Here is a 21,265-nt window from a genome sequence, read left to right as displayed (position 1 = left end):
CCACCGTCAGTCAAATTCTTTGTTTTATGACCAAATACCTGCAAACAAATGACTTTGTATTTAGTGCTGATTAGCAAATGTTACCATGCTAAACAAAGATGGTGAACATGGTAAACCTGCAAAACATAAACGTGTAAACATTGGCATTCTGAACATGTTAGCATGCTGATGTTAGCATTGCCGTGGCTAAGTTCGTTTCACATATTTTCAGACTTTCAGCTCTCCAGCTTAGTCTTGTCCCTCCTGCCTCTGTCTTATTTAACTCTTCCTCCTCTTGTTTGAATTGAAAGCAGTTTCTGTGAAAACCTCATGCGTCTCAGTCCATAACCTGTAACCTGGAGCAGTTTGAAAAGCTGCAGCTGCTTCAGAAACTCCATTTACAGGGCACATACAGTACATGGTGACACTGAACCTGCCCTGCGTTACAGTATTTATGATATATTTATATTTATTGTGTTTATTCCTTCCTCCCCTGAACAGGCAGTGAAGATGTGTTTGTTGTGCTCTCTCCATCTCAAGGTCAGCTGACCCAGTTGACCCCAACACGCTGAATGAACATGTGCCAATAGAAAAACCAACGGCGGAACTGCTTTGTTAGCAGGGAGGGAAATGCTAGCAGTGTTTCTCTTTCTCCTCGTTCTTGCTCTCCTTCTCTTACCTTCTTTTTTTCCACCTGCTTTCACTGGAGTTCTTCTTCTTCTTCTTCTTTTTCCGCCCACTCTTGTCTTTTCACAGTAACCTTGGGGCGAGAGGAATGGTGACCGGGTGACTCTGCACAGGCATCACGTTTCAAACGAGACAACACCTCTCCTCTGGATTCGATTTTTAAGGCTGAGAGCTCAAAGGAGTGCAATTTCCATACACGGTGAAATATAATATACTGATGGGCTCCCTGAAATCTGTGTGGGTGTGTGCGGATGTCTCTGCATGTTTGTGTGTCTCAGCATATGATTTTGAGTGGAGTAATTTAGCAGATGAGCGTGTGGCCATTGTTAGAGGGATAATCTGGCTCTTGCTGCTCAGATAGGTTAACATGCAGCAGATTAGACCAGATTACCCCAACCACACCAGACAGGACAGGGGCTAGCCTCCTCCCCCTCCAATCCCTAACCCTCCCCTCTTTGCCTTCCTCCTCTTTTCACTCATTCTGACCTCAACTTCATTTCACTTCATCCTCTCTTGGTTTTTTATTCCTACATCCTTGTCCCACTTCCTTTTTTTTTTTCATCTGTCTCAACAGGCTTTCCCTTAATCTGGATCCTCCTCCATTTATTCCTCCCTTCCAACTAATCATTTCATTTCTTCTCCATAGTAGAAATACATACACAGCTATTTTATCCGGTCAAAAAAATGGCTATCTATGTTCTTCAAACGCCTCACAACCCTCCTGCTGTTGTTTCTCGTATTTGTAACATCTATTATATATGTATTATTACACCATACTACTTCTAATCTAGCCATATTCTACGTCTATGTATTTTAACAGGTCGCAATCAAGGGAAGATGGAAAAATCTCCACTCCTCTCTTTTTAACTCACACCAGAACTTTCCAGAATAATATCTCAGATGAAGGAAATTTCAGATTTGATCTGACTCATTCTCTTCATTTCCTTTTCTTTGATGCAGTGTTTTGTTCTCTCAACCCACTGAGTTTGCATGAATATGTGTAATAGGAGGGTGTTAATGTATTAGCTGTGAGTGTGTGTGTGTGTGTGTCCCTACATCTGTATGCCATGGCAGACCTGACAGCCAGACGTTTGTTCAGGCTCCAGCTGTTTGTATTTTTGGCTGTGGGAGCTTGTTTGTCAGGCAGCTGCTGTGTTTATGTCATTCAAAGCTATTAATTAAAAACAGAGCGAGTGGTGAGATGACACTAACAAAACATAGGATAATGATGTAATTATTGCCTAAACATCTGGCCCAGCTGTATAGTCTTAACGCAGTCTAGAAAGCAGTGCAGCACATGAGAGGAATTATTAATCAAATTATCTGATTATTTTGTTTATTTGTTTATCATTAAGGTGTTTGCTCGTCACCCATCTGTCATGTTGCTTATTTGTGAGCATCTGTGTGTGTTAACATGTTTTTTCATGTTTGTGCAAGTGAAGTCTTTCTGAAAAAGAAAGCACACAGCTGGACTAACGCCTCACCAATAAAAAGTAGCAGGATTAACTTGGAGGTATTGTGTTACAAACCAATCAGGGTGCAGGATTAGTTGCTCAGGTACAGTTTCTTGAGTACCTGTCCTCCTCGGCTTTCTGTGACGGAGGTCAACATGTGGTCAAATGGTGACCACACACAAACACACACACACACACACACACACACACACACAACCTTCCTTTGGACCATGATGATGAGGAGTGACTTCTTTTTTTGGATTAATTAATTAATCCATGTCAATCTTCAGTCATATTAAACAGAGAAAAGCAGCAAATCATATTTTTAGAGGCTGGAAGTAACGTTTTTCTTCATTAATGACTTAAAGGAACAGTTCAACATTTTGGGAAATACACTTTCTTTCTTCCAGCCAACAATTAGATGAGAAGATTGATCCCTCTCTCATTGTCTGTGCGTTAAATATGACGCTACTGCCAGGAGACTTGGTTAGCTTGGCTTAGCATAAAGACTGGAAGCAGGGTGAAACGGCTAGCCTGCTCCTTCCTGTAAAACCACAACTTCACATGTTTACACTTTTTACACTGTTTTTTGTACAGTTTAAACAAACAAGAAATAACCAGGCTAGCCAGGTTAGCTGTTTCCCCCGTTTCCAGTCCTTGTGCTAAGCTAGGCTAACCGTCTCCTGGTGTACGGACGTGAGTTTGGTATCAATCTTCTCATCTAACTCTGGGCAAATAAGCAATTCGTAACTTACTTGCCAAAATGTTGCATTATTCTTTTAAATGATAGATTGATGATCTTAATGTTGTTGATTACTTTCCTGGCAACCGCCTGACTGATTAACCAACTATCTGACACTCGATTAACCGACACACTGAAACTTTAGCATCATGTTAGTGTGTATAAAAAGCGCTGTCCTCCCACCCTCTCCACATCTTAATTTTCATCCTTCTCAGTGGGCGACAATTTAACCCCCTCCTTCCTGTCTTTTTGGGTACCATTGTGCACCAAACTCTCCTGGAACCCCGTAAGAGCACAAAAGCACAACAAAGACTCAGGAAGTGATTAGTGGCTTAACGAGGAGGAGGCTTTGCGGGGAGTTAGGGGGGCTGTATGGCCTCTTCCATGAGACGGGGTAAGGAGGTTAAAGTTTCAGGGCTTAAGAGGTCAGTGTTAAGTTGTGGAGGTCAGTGGAGAGGTTAATTAGGAGCTGGGCTTTTGTTTACGGGGGATAAGGAGACGCAGAGGCGATTCACTTCGTATCCTCGCTGCCACCCTTTTAGATGCTCTCCCTCCTCCTCCCTGCTAATTGTCCTGTCGGTGAAAGGAGATGTAGCTGAATTAACTTAATTGTCACCATTACAACACACTCATCACACCCTCATCACCACAACACACACACACACACACACACACACACACACACACACCTCGGGTATGTTTGGTGTGTCTTTCCTGCTTCAATTGGAAGAATGTCTTTTCAACTTGGAGGAGCCCTGGCCATGACTGTCGCTCAGAGATTGTGTTGTGTGTTTGTCCATTGTTTCCTCAGCTAAAACACACACAAAGAGAAACATGCTGAGATCCTCTGTAGACTCAAGCATCTCAAGTAGCAGGATGAGCTACTCTGTGTGATTGTGTGTTTGTGGGAAGAAGAGAAGCAGAAACTTAACTGACTGGCGGCAAAATGCATCTGCAAAAACCTTTTTAGATCACCTTTTATTCAACTTTGTGGATATGTCAGTAGGAACTGTATCTGTACTGTTGGTCTAAGGTGTTTCTTTTAGTCCACCAATTAAGCATCCCACTCCTGGAACATGATCAGACTCACGATGGACAGTTATGTAGTCTTTTTTATTCCATGCATTCTTCCTCAAAACCTGGCACCTACATTACCCGCAACAGACTCCAGTGTTTTATGCTAGTACCTCAAGTAGAGGTGAGGAGCAGCCTACGGACGTCTAGTGAACTCACTTCTTTTTAACTCCACACCCCCAAAATATTTTCATTGTACTCTTTCATCGAGGCTACATTAGCCGCTACTAGCATAACACACCCGAATCTCAGACAGAACTGTCTGCGGCCGAGTGGCATTGTGGGTAATGTAGGCACCAGGTTTTGACACGGAAGAAGAATGTGAAATAAAAAGGAGGATATCTCTGTTTCTGCTGCATCAATTTTGATCCTTTTTTTTTTAAACTCTCTATCATGATTTTAAGATCCAACTCATTAACTTTTATAGCACTTCATGGCCACTTCATGTCTGAGTGGAGCCTGTTTGCTGGTTCTAAGACTGAAGGGGATGGAGTTGTTGTTGTTTGGCCACCTTGACTGTGGGATGACCTGACGAACTTAAGACTCAGTGCCAAAACTTACTTTTACTGAAATGCTTTTTTACAATTTAATTTTAAGAAATGTGTGAATGTGTGTGTGTGTGTGTGTGTGTGTGTGTGTGTGTGTGTATATCAAGAGTTCATTTGCAAAAACTTATTCTTCTTGTTTATTTTCCTAAATTGTGGTTTTTGAGCACTCTATCGAACTGGTTTTGGTTTATTCATTTTAAGAATGCTGTTTAGCTGTGCAAATGAACTCTGTGTATGTATGTGTACATTGGTACTTTATCAGTCCTTTTTTCCTTATATATTGCTATTATTATAAAGCTTATTTGATTTGATTTTAATAAAGAAAGGAGAGATTACCATGACAAGCATGAACCCATGAATCTGCATTGTCTGGGGTGAAAAACTGGCACACAACTCATCACACCACCATGCAAGGACATCTGTCTGTCGGGGTAATTGGCATTAACCCTTTTTAAGGGTGACCCCCTTTTTTTCACGCCCAACACATCTGCACTGGAGCTCACATTTGTGTGAGCGTGTGTGACAAAATAGAAAGAGATGCACAATAAAGGTCGGAAAGTGTGTGTTTTGTGGAAGTTATTTTGTTTGTTGAGCCCCAAAATATACTTTATACTCGTATTTCTCACACACACACACACACACACACACACACACACACAAACACACACACTAACTAACTCTGCATGAAGGGTGCCACACTCCAAAGCATATGGCCCAGGGCAACCAAAATGTGTTAATGCTGATTGAATATGCTGCTCTATTAGACTAATGTTAGCAGGCTGTATAGGCCCGATGCTAATCCAAGCTAACAGAATGGAGCTGGAGCACAGCTTATCTCTGAACTTATGGATATTAGAGAATAGAAAAGTGATTAGAAAGTGATTAGAGTGGCGGGAGACCACTTAGAGAAACATACGCTTTCAGGTCTGGGTGAGATTTCCAATCACACCGTCCACATTACTGCTATTACTGATGCGAGCAGCTTACCAGCAGGACCAGAGGGTTATGAGATTTAGTTGACAGCAGACAGTGATGTCAGTTCACTTTTGTTTCAAGAGGTTTTTACTCTTGTTTTAAAATATGACACATCATCAACAGAGTCTCTGGTCTGTTTTTCTCTGCTTAAGGTCTTCTTGTTGTTTTGGTTATTTGTTTATTATAATTTATTCTCTATTAGCTTTTATAAGTCAAAAGTCATTACTTTGTGCTATCTGAGTTTGTCTTCACAAAATCACTTTGCAGTTTTGTTGGTCATGGTGACGTAGGAAAGGAAACGGCATGAAACTGATTTTTTATTTTAAAAACTGGAAGCAGTGTAGGCCTGTATAATAATTATAATGATGATGAACCTTACTTGTACAGCATCTTTCAAAACAAAGTTACAAGGTGCTCTACATGATTCAAACATGTCAGGAATGAAAATAATGCAAAAATAAAATGGAATAAAATATCCAATAATGACATAAGATAAAACCAATAATAACAAAACACATAAGATGTTTGAATGCAGATGTTTGCTATCATCAATAAAACACTTACAAACATGAAGTCATTTACACCAAAACAATAAAGTTTCACAGTTCATTTTCTATTGTAGGTGACGTTTGTTAAACAGACCAAGTGTTAAAATGAAATACTATTGATTAGCAGATGACATAGAGTCACGTGGATATCGTTTAGAATTATTTCGACCCACTTTTTACCTTTTTATGATTCATCATGATTCCTTTTCTATCTGGATCTCACAAAACTTACTGAACCGAAAACTGATCGAAACTTTTTTTTTATGTATGATGCCGTATTTATCTTGATTTGAGTTTACTGCCTGATTTGTTTTTATGAATTCCAGTAATGTTAATCAGTTCCGGAAAAAAAGCTCCGGAAGAAGCCATTAAGTGGACCTTGAGTCAAGTTTTTTTTATCTCTCCGTTTTCCTGTTTTATGAAATGGTTCACAGTGGAGGGGCAGTTCAGAAGGGACCTTGTGTGTCCAGCTTGTGCTGAAAAGGAAGGAGATAAATCCTCTGTGTTTGATTGACAGTGGTGCCATGACAACCCCGCATCAAGTCCAGGGTGTCCAATCAGAAGTCAGATTCAGGGTCCCTCCCTGACTCCCAGGTGAGCTAAAGAGTCAGACTTCAGCAGATTTCTGTCAGACTGGTTCCGAGACACACTCCGTCTCCTCTTTAGCTTCACTCTGTCAACCAGATGGTGTTCAGGTCGCCGCTCGACTTTCTCTCAGCCTCCCGTATCCTCCTGCCCCACTTCGTGGATGGGCCCCCTATTCTGGCCCGCTCCCGGTCCCCGGAGGATCCTCCCTCCGCCTGTCCTCCTCTGGCTCTCCCGGGATTGAGTTTCTCTGCGGGGCAGATCGCCAGCGTCTGCGAGACTCTGGAGGAGACTGGAGACATCGAGCGGCTGGCCCGCTTCCTCTGGTCACTCCCGGTGACAGCAGACGGCCGCGACTCCATCTCTGAGCACGAGTCCGTGCAGCGGGCTCGCGCCGTGGTGGCCTACCACACGGGGAGTTTCCGCGAGCTTTATCACATCCTGGAGACGCACCGCTTTACGCGCGCCTCGCACGTTAAACTGCAGGCGATGTGGCTGGAAGCTCACTACCGGGAGGCAGAGAAGCTCCGGGGTCGGCCGCTCGGACCGGTTGACAAGTACCGCGTGAGGAAGAAGTTCCCATTACCGAGAACCATCTGGGACGGAGAGCAGAAGACGCACTGCTTCAAAGAGCGCACACGGGGGCTGCTGAGAGAGTGGTACCTGCAGGACCCGTACCCGAACCCCGGGAAGAAGCGGGAGCTGGCGCACGCAACTGGACTCACACCGACTCAAGTTGGGAACTGGTTCAAAAACCGGAGACAGAGAGACCGGGCGGCAGCAGCCAAAAACAGGTCAGTGACTTGGACTTGAAATAAGCTGTCCGTTGCTCCCGGGAGTTGCCTATTATTTATATTTTCTTAGAAAAGTATCAGAATACTGTTAAAATCAAGGCGACTCAATATGTCCGAAACTGAATCAGTCTCCTTATTGATCACTCACTCACTCTTTCACTCGCTAGTTGAGGTAATTTCTTCTCCACAGGCAGCCAAGGTTGTGCGTAAAAGGGCCATTCATGCGTAAAAGCGCACGGCCATTCAGCTTGTAGGTTTTTGTTTTCCTCCTGTCAGTCTGACCTGGTCGGTCTTTCTTCCCCTCTGTCTCTCACACTATAATTTACTTCAGGGTCAGTGTGTGGGTCAACCTTCCTGTTGGTGAAGGCAAAGTGTGCATGAATGGGTGCAAATTGCTCACCACGCACGCACAGGAGGTGACTGGTTGTTATGCTTTGACAATGTTATTTCTAAGATTTTGAACAAGAAGAAGAACAAGACAATATGCCATAAGACGTTTCGTTTTCACTTTTAACTTGTTGTATTTTATTTCCACACTTTAGACGGACTTCCCCACTTTTAACGTCTCTTCTTTTTCCTCTCCGTTTTCAGGTTGCAGCACCACCGGATGTGTCCAGGCGGCGCGCGGTCGCTCAGCGGAGGAGAGTGCAGTCCAGACGAAATCGGGGAGCGCGGAGATGGAGAAACTCTTCTCTCAGTGACGGACAGTGACTCTGACTTGGATGTCTGAGACTTTTAATCTATGAAATGGACCTTTAGGGGCCTGTGATGCTCCGTCGTGCGTTACCGGAAAGAGGAGGATGATGTATGCGGACGAAAGGCTGCTCAGGGTTTGGGTTGCAATAAATGTTTGGGGCATAAAACAGCTTCATCCTAAATGTTACCCCAGCCCACCAAACAGATGACGTAAACTCGGGTTTCATGAAGATTTCATCTTTTTCTTCTGTTTCCTGAGAATGCTGCTTAACTGATCACCAGCTGCAGATCAGACCCACATTTTTGATTTTTTTAACTACATCACTGGATGGTGGTGGTGCACATCTGATGATCCAGCAACCTCATTAAACAGACATCAAGCCGTGGACCCCTGTTGGACTTTAAACCAGGGACCCCCACATGGGACGACCTTTACAGACCGAAACCTGTCAGTGAGATAATCATTCTTATTTTCTCTAATATGTCTTTATTTTTTATTTTTTAAATGAAACTAGTTGTTTCTTTAGACCCCTGGATGTCCACTGCTGTAGACAGTCAACACGCACTGAAGCCTGCCTCTCTGTTTGTCTGGCTGTTTGTATGTTTATGAACTTTCTGTTGTTTCTTTACCTTCACTTCTACTTTATTTAAAGTTCACAGAGTTCACTGTGCAGTCTGTGTGGTGGTACGTCGCCCTTTATGTTCAATTTGATGCCGAATAAATGTTTTGGTATTTTATATAAATAAAACTATTTAATATATGACTGTTTTTGTGCCCACTCTTCTTTAATGACAACATCAATGTAATATTAAGGTGTGTGTGTGTGTGTGTGTGTGTGTGTGTGTGTGTGTGTGTGGTCAATGGTGAGCTTATAATGATTTCATACCTAATATCTGTCCAATTGCACTGCACTATAATGACTACAATTTCCAACATCAGCATACAGACAGTACCATTCACTTCAATTAATTGGTTAATTAATTTTCTATAACACACTACATGTACAGATATAAGGGCATTTTAAAGTGTTTATTAATGTATTTGTCAACACGTTTACAATGAAACATAAGTAACCGGTGTATAAACAGTAAATGAATTATTGATAACACAGTATAATATAGCTTTAATCTTATTTAACGAGCCACTCACAGTGTGTTATAAAGTATGTATTAACTGTTAATACACAAGTGCAAATGATTCACAGAAGGCTGTTAAACAGTTAATAAATGTATTAGTTAAGATTTACCTGAGCTGTGAGTTTTGATAAATTATGTTTCTTAATCTATAATATTATCCAGCTATACTTTTATTTATTTTTCAGTATTGACTCACTTAACAAATGTTGTTGTTTTTTTAAAAACCTCAGTGTGATCGAAGCAACTCGCTCTAAACGCGTGTTTTTTTCCACTGAGTTCAGTGATGAAATAAATCAGCGTCTTTGGGATTAACAGCAAAAAGGTTTAACTTTTCATAACTCGTCTATTGGCAGTGGTGGACAGTACATTTACTCCAATACTGTATTTAAGCACAATTTTGAGGTTTTACTTGAGTATTTCCATTTTCTGCTACTTTGCACTTTTACTCCTTATTTAATAACTTCATTTATTAGTTACTTTCCAGATTCAGATTAATTATATCAAATATAATCAACAAAGATATTATTATGTATTATTATTCACAAGTTAAGATTTTATTGATCCCCGTGGGTAAATTCACAAGTATATAAAGTTATTAAAATTAGCCCCACCTTTACCAGCTGCAGCAATAAAGTGAAGAACACACAAATGCATTAATAATAATTAATACAATAATATAATATACATTCTGAAATAGGCCATTCTGCATAATGAGTCCTTTTACTTTCGGTACTACCGTATATTTTGATGGTAATACTTTTTGTACTTTTACTTGAATAAATGATCTGAGTAGTTCTTCTAACACTGTCTATTGGGTTTGGCTACTTTCTCCAATAGTTTCCATGACGTGTGCACAGTAGTCACATACATATCTTAGGTTCATATCTTGTTTGTGCAAAAATGATGACTGTAAACAGTACATCCACACACCTCCAATATAACTCCTCCATTGTTGACAAAAGAAAATCCTAAAAAAGTCTAAAAACTGTATCAACGTGCACAAATCTTGTTACCAGTTACCTTTATGTGCCACATAAAGAGACATATGAATCTCTTGAACTGTCTGTCATCTGCTGACCTGCAGGGCTTCAACTCTGGAAACACCACAGTGTGAAGGCAGAGTGGCGCCATCCAGTGGTCAAAATAAAGACTTGATAAATCCGGCTGAACGGATACAGCAGGTCAGATATAATTATTTAATAGCTTTAACAACGACATTAAACACCCTCTTTACTTTCCATTGTTTCCATTGACTCATATTGTAACACAGTAAAGTAGAAACATTCACTCATTTACTTTGCAGTACTGTACTTTTGTACTTTACTTGAGTATTTTGATTTTATGCCACAACTGTATCCTTTTCACTGCCCTTCATTTGTCTGACAGCTTTAGTTCCTTTGAAGATGAAGGTTTTACATACAAATATATGCTCCATTTATATAATATGACGCATTATATATTAATTATAGATTCATTGTTAAAGCAGCCAGTGGTTAAGGTAAGATTTATTTTGACCAGCTGCAATATAAAATGCTTACACAGTTGCATACATGATGATAATCCAATAATATAATGTCACACCTACAGGGGTCATTCTGCTGCCTAATGAGTACTTTTACTTTTGATACATGCTGCTAATACTTGTAATACTTAAGTAAGATTTTGAATGCATGACTTTTACTTGTAGTGTATTTTCACAGTGAGGTATTGCTACTTTTACTTAAGTAAAAAAATGAAGAAGTGAATACTTCTTCCACCACTGCAGAAATCCACTTGAACACCGTCGAACCATTAATCTACGAGGAGCACCTGAACATAGCGTACCGTGACGTCACACCCCGGAAGCGTCATCGTCCCGGCGATACCTCCCGCGAGCCGGCAGGTGGCGCAGCTGGCCAGGCACAGGTAGGGGCTGAATTTTGATGCTCAGTGCGGACTATATCTCTTCTTCGCTTTGTCGATTCAAGTCAGTTTCCTTAAAAACAAATTCATTACGTGAAACAAAACAAATCCGATAGATTTACTTTTCTTAAAAGCCGCATGCTCTCAGTTTTAACAGTGAGCATGCATGATTCCTCAACGAGAGTTTAACCCACAATGACGTGACCATAACAGCCAGGTGTGAGCATGTCCTGTTTAAAAACCTGCAGTCCAGAAATGTTGCATTCTCAAGTAACAGCCGGAGAAAAAGACAGATTTTAAATGCTCAAAAAATCTGGATATTGTACACAAAACCTGTTGAGCTTCCCAGTAATTATGTAATCCGAGTAGTTTTTATAATTTCATTAACACAGTTCCATATACCTCTGTGTGTCTTTGTGAGTGAAACGTCTGAGATCACTCCATCACCGTCCATGATGGGGAGTGACAGTTGCTATGGCGACCCACTTGTCAGTCATTGTGACCAATCAACCAGCAAAGCAACAAAACAACGCAGGGATGAGTGTGATGACTGCCATGGATGTGTCACATGTCATGTGTACTGTAATAATAATAATAATAATAATAATAATATTTATGTGTAGCATAGAGTGTTTCAAAAACCACGTTATAAAGCACTTCATATAAGGGAACAAATTAAAGCCTGTAAGGAAATAACACCTTACACAGAAAAGTAAGTTAACATAGTTTGTTTGTTTATCTCTTTGTGGAAAAAAATAACTGCCTTTTTATATTAAACTTTTTGTTTTTGTTGTTTCCTTGAATCCTTGAAAAAAAAAACATTGAACTGGAACAGATTAAAAAAATAAAAATCTAGTAAAATAGCTTAAAAGATACAAAAGAATCAAGTTAAATAAAGTACAAATTGCAAGAACAATCATGATAGATGTAAAATAAACGTATGTTTTAAGAGGGCTTTTTAAAGATGATACTGTGGGAAATTGTAGATTGGTAATACGAGTTGATTTGTTTACTTATTTCAGTTTCCATGAGCTATCAAAAGCACAACAGCAACAAAACTCCAACAGTTACATGTAAATATATGCAAACCCGGGCTACAGAAACACACATACACATGCATACAGATTAAATAAAAACGCAGTTGACTACTAGTTGTTGTTGTAATATAATCAGCATTACTGCAGCATACACATTACAATCATTTGTGTATTCTGTGTATTGATGACATGTATTCAAATGTTAAGTTGAAACAGGTATTTATGATGTATGCTGGTATGCCGATGGTGTGACTGCAGTACTTATGGAGACCTAATATATCAAGATACTATAACAGCAACTTGTAACAGTGTCGTTATAACATTTCTGTCTCTGCAGACTCTCTTCTTTTGTAATTGTGTGTAAGTGTGTGTGTGTGTGTGTGTGTGTGTGTGTGTAGGCTGTATGTGACCATGCATAAGGACTCACTGATTGACTGGCTCTATTGGCTGTCTGAGCCATGACACGCACACACACACACACTCCATGCCTGCGGGTGATTTCCATCCCCCTCTTCGTCTCTTGCGCTCAAAATCACCTCTTCCATTGCATGCGCGCGCGCGCGCGCACACACACACACACACACACACACACACACACACACACACACGCTCGCTCTCTCTCTCTCTTTTCTCTCATCCGGCGCAAGAGCCCGGCAGCGCGGGTGACGCGTTTTGCGCATTTCCTGCAGCTCGCGCTCACTCACGGATTCAGGAGCGAGGGTACGGGAAACGGGGGGCGCGCGCAAGGACCGAAAGGAGAAAAAAAAAACAAACGGGAGCGGAGCACCGTGATGTATTTGGGGTACTCGTGAGCCCGAAAAAGACTGCATTGGAGAACCACAAAAGCATTTGCTTTCCGAGAGTACGCGCAAATATCGCGGTACCGTGAGGTCGAAGCAAGGAGATTATCCCGGAGAAGAGCGAGCGAGGGGCTGGAAACAGAGCACCAATCCCGGATGGCTAGGCGCGGCTGCTCGCGCTCTCTCCCACCCTGACCCGGGAGAGACACAAGGACCGTGGGGAAGCTCCGGGGCTTCACATTAACCCAACCGGAGCCTGTTAACCCGCCTTCCCCCTTACTGCCGTTTTATATCTCGGACTGTTTCCGCCGAAACGGGAATCTTGTCTGGCGCACGGGACCGACCATAAACAAACAAGGCAGCCGCTCGGGTGGGAGAGTGTTCAGCAAGCGACCTCTGAAGGGTGTGAGTCTGCGTTGTTGCTGCGTTTTTCAGCACATTAAGGATCCATCAGCTGTACTGTTAGCGTGTGTGTGTGTGTGTGTGTGTGTGCGCGTGGATGACACTGTTCAGATATGGCTGTATTAGACTGAGAGTCCAAGGAGCCAGCGGCATTATGGGATGTAGCAGGACTGTGCAGTGACCCCGCTCATTGGAAGGAAACAGTCTGTGTACAGGAGCAGGAATACGCAGACTATCCTAAACACACACACATCTTCCTCATCCTTGTATACACACACACATCCCAGGAGCCATGCCTGTCTTCAGTGGCCTGTTGAAGGTGCGAGTGTGTGAAGCAGTGGACCTGAAGCCCACCCCATGGGCCCTGCGTCACGCTGTGGGGAAGAGCGGCTCCTTCCTGCTGGACCCCTACCTGGCTCTGAATCTGGACCAGACCCGGCTTGGCCAGACCGCTACCAGGACCAAGACTAACAGCCCCGCCTGGCACCAGGAGTTCTGCACTGAGGTCCGTGAGGGAAGGAGCCTGGAGCTCTCTGTTTTCCATGATGCGCCCATCGGATATGATGACTTTGTGGCCAACTGCACCATCCAGTTGGAGGACCTGCTGCAGAACGGAACCAGGCACTATGAAGACTGGGTATGTGTTTTGATGTGTGACTGTTTCAGTACGTCTCAATTACCCCCCAGAGCGTAGGGCCAGAAGTCCTCAGGTCCCAAAAGCCACAGGTTTCTGACAACATGTGCGTTAAATTTGATAACAGACCCTGAGACAAGCAGGGCCCCCAGTTTCAGAAACATACAGTCTGCAACCCCTCTGTTGCATTCTTTGCACAGCGTATTTGATGTGGTGCATACTGTGCTTGTGGTTATTTGAATGCATCGGGCAGAAAATGCACAGTGGACAGTGGAACAGTGTGTTTCTAGCCACAATATGCGAACATTTTGTTGAGTGTTCAAACCAAAACCAAGTTCTTTTTTAACTCATTCAACCAGGAAAGAGACTAATTTGTTCATTTGCTGCTTCGCAAAATTCATACACTTACATACTTTACCCCCTGAGAGCACCTCTGGGGAGCTCAATGCTTTGCTGAAACGACTTTCTCTCGTTCGGTGCAGATTCTCATCCCTCAACTCAGGGCACCTACTGACACTGAGTCCGATACCATTGCTCTCTTTTTCCCAAATTTAAAATCTGTATAGCAGCTACCTCACCGTGTGGAACTCACAGGGATGAATAAGACAATATTATTCTGAATGAGTGCAGAAACAGTACATTTTACAATTACAGTAATAAATGAAGGAACTGTATTTATTGTCACTTCTGGCTGCCAATCATACTAATGAGGTCAGTATCAGGGCTGATAACGATGCAGCATCCCTCCTCAAGTGTGAGTTGCATTTAGAAGAACTGCTATCACCATCACCATCTTCTTTCAGTTTCTTTGGCAGCGCGGCAGTGTGTTAGTTAACTGTGAATTAAATCGCACACGTCTGTCGTCAAACTGTACGTGCATCTCGGTGCTACGGCAGAGCTTTTTGATTTTGCCGTACTTTAATTCTGCAGCGTTCCCTCCTCTTATCTGTGAACACGGGAGCTGTTTGGACTTGCATTAGATCTGATTCGAGCATCTCAGGTCCAGTCTGTTGTCGTCCTTCCTCAATTCCTCACATTCCTCCTGCCTCTTTGGACTGGAAGAAATATGTTGTGTCCTTGTCTCTCCCCCTTGTAGAGTTACATTTATAAAGCAAACACAGCGATATAGATGTTGTGAGACTTCAACCTGGTTCAGTGTCTTCTCACTGTATGTTGACAGATACACATACTGTAACTTAGTTGTTACGGTTTCTCGTCATGTAATCTCATTTGCGTTGGGACTGTGGCGCTGGACTGCCACATGTAGATCTGTACGTAAATGGGATAAAGAGCTATTTGTTTTGGGTCTGAAAGTTTTGTCTACAGTTGTAACATGTGATCTTGTTCCGCGTGTACGCTTTGTTTTATCTCGTTTCGCTTTACATTACATGAAAGGCTGATGAAGGTGATCTCAGGAAAAGCATTCTGGGAGCTGAGGACTCACAATTTGAATAACAGCATGTTTCTTTTAGCTTTTAGCCCCTTAGCTACAAATAACATATACCTTACATTACTGCTGCCCATTCTCTAAAGTGTATTGTGAGCTATTACAATGATTTTCTACCTTTCAGGCAGCCAATCTGCTGTCAGAGACTTGAAACTTCTTTGAAATATGATGGTAAGCCAATACAGTGAATGTTTAGTTGCACTTATTACAGCATAATTACTATTTATTATATCAAAATGGCATTTTTGTAGCATGGTAATACTGTTTTGAAGACTCTTTAATGAGTTTTTAATACAGACCCTGCTGTCAGCTGGATTAACATATGACCATGACGTAATGTAAAAAAGAGAGGCAACAAAATGTTCATTGTGGTGAATTACCATTCTCAAGTTTGAAGTCTTAGGAATCTTATTTTCATACTGGAATACTGTTAAAATGTTATTGATAGCTCTGTTAATGTATATGTAATGTATGATATGTAGAGCATGCAAAACCAAATGGTATGGTTCGTTTGGAGAGGTTTAATTGATGTATAGTTATGTAATCAATACTATGTCAGTACACACTGACATATAAATGGGCACACTTACACACACGCACACATATACACACACACACACACACACACACACACACACACACACACACCTCGTCCCTCAGCCATGCAGAGTAAGGTCAGAGCATATGGATCACTCTGTTGATTGACCACATCTCATTGATCAGCCAGCCGGCTCGTCAATACATCTGCCTCACAGCGACACAGTCCCTCGCACCTCTGCTTCGTCCTCCTCCCTTCATCACTCCATTACTCACCACTTCTGCCTCCTGTGTCTCCTTCATCCTCCCCTCTCCAACAGCGATTCCCCTCATCTTCCTCACACTTATCCCCCTCCTCGTCCTCCCTTCATTTACCCATCATCTTCCTCTTCCTGCCGCGCTTGTGTACAGTACACTCCTCTTTCATCTGCCTCCTCCTGATGCTCGTCTTTCATTTACTCTTTAGTCTCCAGTGGGGAGGGAAACGGTGGGAAGTATAATACAGTTCTTAATAGGTTGAATCATATGCTAGTTTCCCACAGCATACCGTATGTTTCAAAATAAGATACATCATTCAAAGATAAAAATGTTTGCTGGCATTTTCAACCTTTTACCACCCAGTGTCCCCCTCACAGGATGCTACCACTATGTAGAAAATTCACAGACTGCTAGTACTGTAATAAGTTGCATGAATATGAACATGTAATATATGTATTGACCAAGTATACTCTTTTCAGTCATTGTGGACATTTTCAAAAAGAACGACCTGTTGGATACTAATTCCAGTCCTAATTGAGGAACGCTGATAATAAATAATATACATTTTAGCCATGCTAGCGACATGACTCTAGTGATCATCTGTTGGTTGGTTCACCACTTTGGTCCAGACTGAAATATCTCAACAGCTATTGGATGGATTTGTTTCATAAATTCATGCACCCCCCTCCCAGGACAAATTTCTTTTCATCTAGGGCCCTCATTAGGTCAAAATGTTGCCCAATACTTTTGTTTCTGACTAGTTACCTGCAAAACTAGTGACATTCCCATCAGCCTCAGCTGAACTTTGTGTTTAGTGCTAATTAACAAATGTTAGTATGCTAACAAAATTAATATCAGAATACAACTAACATTCCTCAACATGATGCCATAACCTTGTACCAAATGGTACACTTCCTGCTGTTCAGATGAACACTAAGGCTTGTGCATCTCAGCTCTGTCTTTCTCACTTCCTCCGCCCTTCTGCTGCCTCACTCATCTCATCATCCCTCTCGTCTCAGCACTGTTATTCCCATCCTCTCTGCTTCCTGTTCCCTTTTGTCTTCAACCACCTCTCCATGATACATCTCTTGTGGATCCGAGCGCTGTGGGCCACGTTGCTGCTCTGTGCCGCCGGTGAAATATTAACCAGGCTTTGATGCTTATTAATTGTCCCACTCAGTAATTGAGATGCTCTGTGGAGCCCATCCCCATGGTGACAATGACAGCCCTGTCCCCTTGGGGACAGCCTTTCACCCACAGAAACATCAGAGAGACAGAGAGATGGGTAGGTGAGAATTGGGGGAGATGGAGAGAGGGAGGGGGGTAAGAAGAGAGGAAAACAAAGTAGAACAGTGCCTTGGTGGTCTTTGAGAAGTTGGAATAATTTAAATTGAAAGCCTTCAAAGGTAGAGAAACTTAAAAGGTTTCTTTGTGCTGCATGTCCACTCTTTAAGGGAAATTCCATTTTACTCACCAGCATAATTGTGGAGATTGTGTATGCAGGTACTAATGTTTACTGGGTTCATCATACTCAAGCTTCAGACAGGTTTAAACAAGTTTTATTCTGTTATTTACACCACTTATTTGGAAGATAAATGTTTCAAGGTCAAAATCACAGCCGTAATGTCACGTCATGTCATGTAATGTAGTTAAAAGCTGTGACCCGAAATGTCCACTATAATTATCCAAGATCCAGATCAACATTGACACAACATACATTTTGTTGGTGCACACAGAACAATATTTGCCCTTTATGTAAGCTATCATATTAATCCAATTCCTGCTGCCACACAATGTAGTTTATATACATGTGTTATATAAATAAAATTGCCTTGCATCGCCTTTATATAGAGGTTAGCCACTTACCACTGTAAACAAACCCATTCCTGTGAATTCCTGTGGTAACTATGGTATGGCAGTGGCTGAGCAATGCAAAGGATGTTTACAATAGTTTTTACTTTTCACTTCTAAATAAGCTGCTTAGATAAATGGGTTATATTTGGCTGCTGTCACAAATGTCATGGTAAAGTTGTATGTAGAATCAAGAGGTCACAATCCAGCCAATGAGTTAAACGTGGTACTATAACTATGACCAAACCTATGAAAAAAGCAACAAGCATATAACATATTGTTATCTTTCCCTAAGCATAATTACCAAAGAAAATTAAACTTTTTACAACATTAAAACATAACATCATTGGGACATATCTGTCAGTAGGTTTGTTCTGTTGCTGTCTTCGGCTGCCACTCTTACAGCCTTTTAAATATATTCTTATGGTTTTCTTTAACCGAATCATCTCTACATTGCGGACCAAATTGACAAACATTGCTTTCTCTATCACCCGTCATCCCTCTTCCCATTTAATCATTTAATCTGTTGTTTAATGTGATACTTACTGTATATATAATAACCTTAATAACAAAATGATATAGAATTTGGTGCATTTTTGGTAGGTTTATTTACCAGTGAACAGATTTTTCTTGTGTTAGCTTGCAAGGTAAAAATCAGTATGTTAGCTGTGGTAACTGATTCTGCTAGCAGGATAAAATCAGTTTGTTAGCTTGTTAGCTGTGGTGTCTGATTTTACTAGCTAGATAAAATTTGTTTATTATCTTGTTAGCTGTGGTATCTGATTTTACTAGCAAGACAAAATCAGTTTGTTAGCTGTGGTATCTGATTTGGCTAGCAATATAAAATCAGTTTGTTAGCTTGTTAGCTGCGGTATCTGAGTTTGTGTTGGCCAACAAGATAACCCTTTTGTTAGCTGTGTTATCGGCTGTTGTGTTAGCTAGCAATATAAAACCAGTATGGTAGATTATTAGCTATGGTATCTGAGTTAGCTAACAAGATGAAATCAGTTTGTTAGCTTGTTAGCTATGGTATCTGGTCATTACTGTCTTGATAACAAATCTAATATGGACATTAGCTACCTTGTAAATCAGAGGACTAGTGCTAGTTGTGACCAGTAGCCACATGATAAGGGTAAGTCAGTTGCTTTGCCACATAAATGTGAGTGTTTTAGAAGAGAGATTAGGGCTAATCTGGACATTACATAAATTACTTTTAGGCCAACTTAAAATGTTACCAAACAGACCTTATTTTTTGTCACGGGAAAAAAGGATCTCCAGGATTGTGGCAGCCATTTTTGGATTTTGGACACAAATGCAAAGTTCATGCTGAATGCTACTACTGTTATATTATGCAAAACATTAATGCAGGATCTGCATTTATAACCTCCATTAGCAATTTTGAATTAGAAATAGGCTGGTTTCATCCACTTTATTTCTGGTTCTAAAATCAGTCTTAAAAACAGTTTCAGGTAGCGTTAAAAGGGTGTAAAAAGTCATCAATTTTGAAAATGGCATGCCCTGGAGACTCGCGGAGAGAGAGAGAGAGAGAGAGAGAGAAAAGATCAGGTAGAAATTAAGAAAAGGGAGCCTGGGGGAGGTGAAAGGGAAATGAAAATACATGGACAGGAAAGAGGAGAAGGCTGTGGAGGAGAGGAAGATGGTGATGAAGGAGAGAGCGCAGGAGTTGAGGTGTAGAAATAAGCTGTGTGTACATGTAAACATATCAGGCTGGAGGTTGAGAGCTGTGAGTCTCAGTCTGAGACACGATGACCACACAGTGTAACGTTTCCTCACAGGGACACGGGCCACATCAGATGTCAGCCAGCCGCTGTTTGACACTTGGCATCAACACACGCATTTCACACACATACACACACACTCATACTTATATCAGCCAGGATTAATGACTGAAGGAGCGCAATTAGAGGCCATTAAAAAAACAAGGTTTAATGAATTCTTATTTTACATCTTTGAACCAGAACATTTAGCCTTTGTGAGGCTAACATTTGAGCCTACAGTAAAACAAAATTGTTTTTTAGATGATTAACTCTATTTCTAGCCTTGTAGCATTAACATTAACATTAAGCCTACATTTTTATCATGTTACATATTTGGCTTGTTAGCTGTTAACTCATCAGCTGCGTAGTTTACCAACAAGCCCTGCAAGTAGTCCCCATGTCACCAAGCTTTTAGTACTGACTGTTGTGCAAAAGCGTGTGGATCTACTTTGCTGTGCCACCTTCTTATGTGACTGGGCCTTTACAGTAGTTTTTGGTAAAGTTGGAAATATCTTTACCATCATAATACCATTGTACATTTGTGTAAGGGGCAGCACTGTATCGCCATCCTCGGCCAAGACATGACTGATAATAATTGAGGTCGCAGCCATATTGTCATTGGGCCTTTCTTTTTCCTAAGCCCCAGACTCCATTCCCTCACTATGGCAAGTTGTATGAGGCTCCACCCCCTGGTGACCTGCTGGTAAAGTAGGACAGACTGGATTTAAGATGCGCTGTTGCCACCATGACAATACACACACTTGCACACACAAAGATAAGCACGGTGCTCTGCCCACTGATGCCAAATCAGGTCAACCTTTGGTGTGTGAGTGTATGCTGGAGGGTGTTTAATGCATGTTCTCAGTGAAAGGGAAGAAATGGGAGGATATTTGAGAGCTCCGGGACAGCAGGTGAAATGCACACTGTTCGTCCCTTCTCTCTTTTTATGACCCCAGGCGTGTGTCTATTTTTGCATATCCACAAAGAACAAATTTAGATGTCTTATTTTAGCCAAAGTAGGGTTGAACAATAGTTATTTTCAAATCACATGAGCCACAATTTTAATTATAACTTAGATTAATAACATTTTCTGAACACAGGTATAAGAGGTAAAATAAGTATTGGCGACCATTGATTTTGCTGGCTATAACGGCACTTTTTGGTACCAACCGACATGTATCTGTAGCACAAAGTAACAAAAACTCTCATGTACCAAAAACTGGTATCGCTTTCTGGTGGAGAGTTAGATTAGAGGATTGATACCACTCTCATATCTGTCCGTGAAGTCTAAGTACTTTTTAGCACACATTTGTTTAATCCATACAAATACCAAAGTGCAAAAAAGACAATTTGTCGTCATATGCTGGGTAATGTGCTGGACTTTTCTTTGGCCAGGACCA

General features: G+C 41.4%; 2 protein-coding genes across 2 annotated transcripts in view; both read left to right on the top strand.

Moving 5' to 3' along the window:
• Nucleotides 1–6,691: 6,691 nt before the first annotated feature.
• Nucleotides 6,692–8,116, top strand: six3b (SIX homeobox 3b). The gene is made up of 2 exons (XM_070927098.1): nt 6,692–7,386; nt 7,978–8,116. The coding sequence occupies exons 1-2, from the start codon at nt 6,692–6,694 to the stop codon at nt 8,114–8,116; spliced, it is 834 nt and encodes a 277-aa protein (XP_070783199.1).
• Nucleotides 8,117–13,435: 5,319 nt separating this feature from the next.
• The window catches only part of prkcea (protein kinase C, epsilon a), a 32,174-nt gene continuing 24,344 nt past the window's right edge, over nt 13,436–21,265 (top strand). Inside the window, exon 1 of the mRNA XM_070927499.1 lies at nt 13,436–13,997. Coding sequence (XP_070783600.1) covers nt 13,653–13,997 — 345 coding nt within the window. The 5' untranslated portion in view covers nt 13,436–13,652. The remainder of the gene's footprint in view (nt 13,998–21,265) is intronic.

The sequence above is a fragment of the Enoplosus armatus genome, chromosome 20 (assembly GCF_043641665.1).
Source record: "Enoplosus armatus isolate fEnoArm2 chromosome 20, fEnoArm2.hap1, whole genome shotgun sequence".
NCBI lineage: Eukaryota > Metazoa > Chordata > Actinopteri > Centrarchiformes > Enoplosidae > Enoplosus > Enoplosus armatus.
This window is presented reverse-complemented; position numbering and strand designations above follow the sequence as displayed.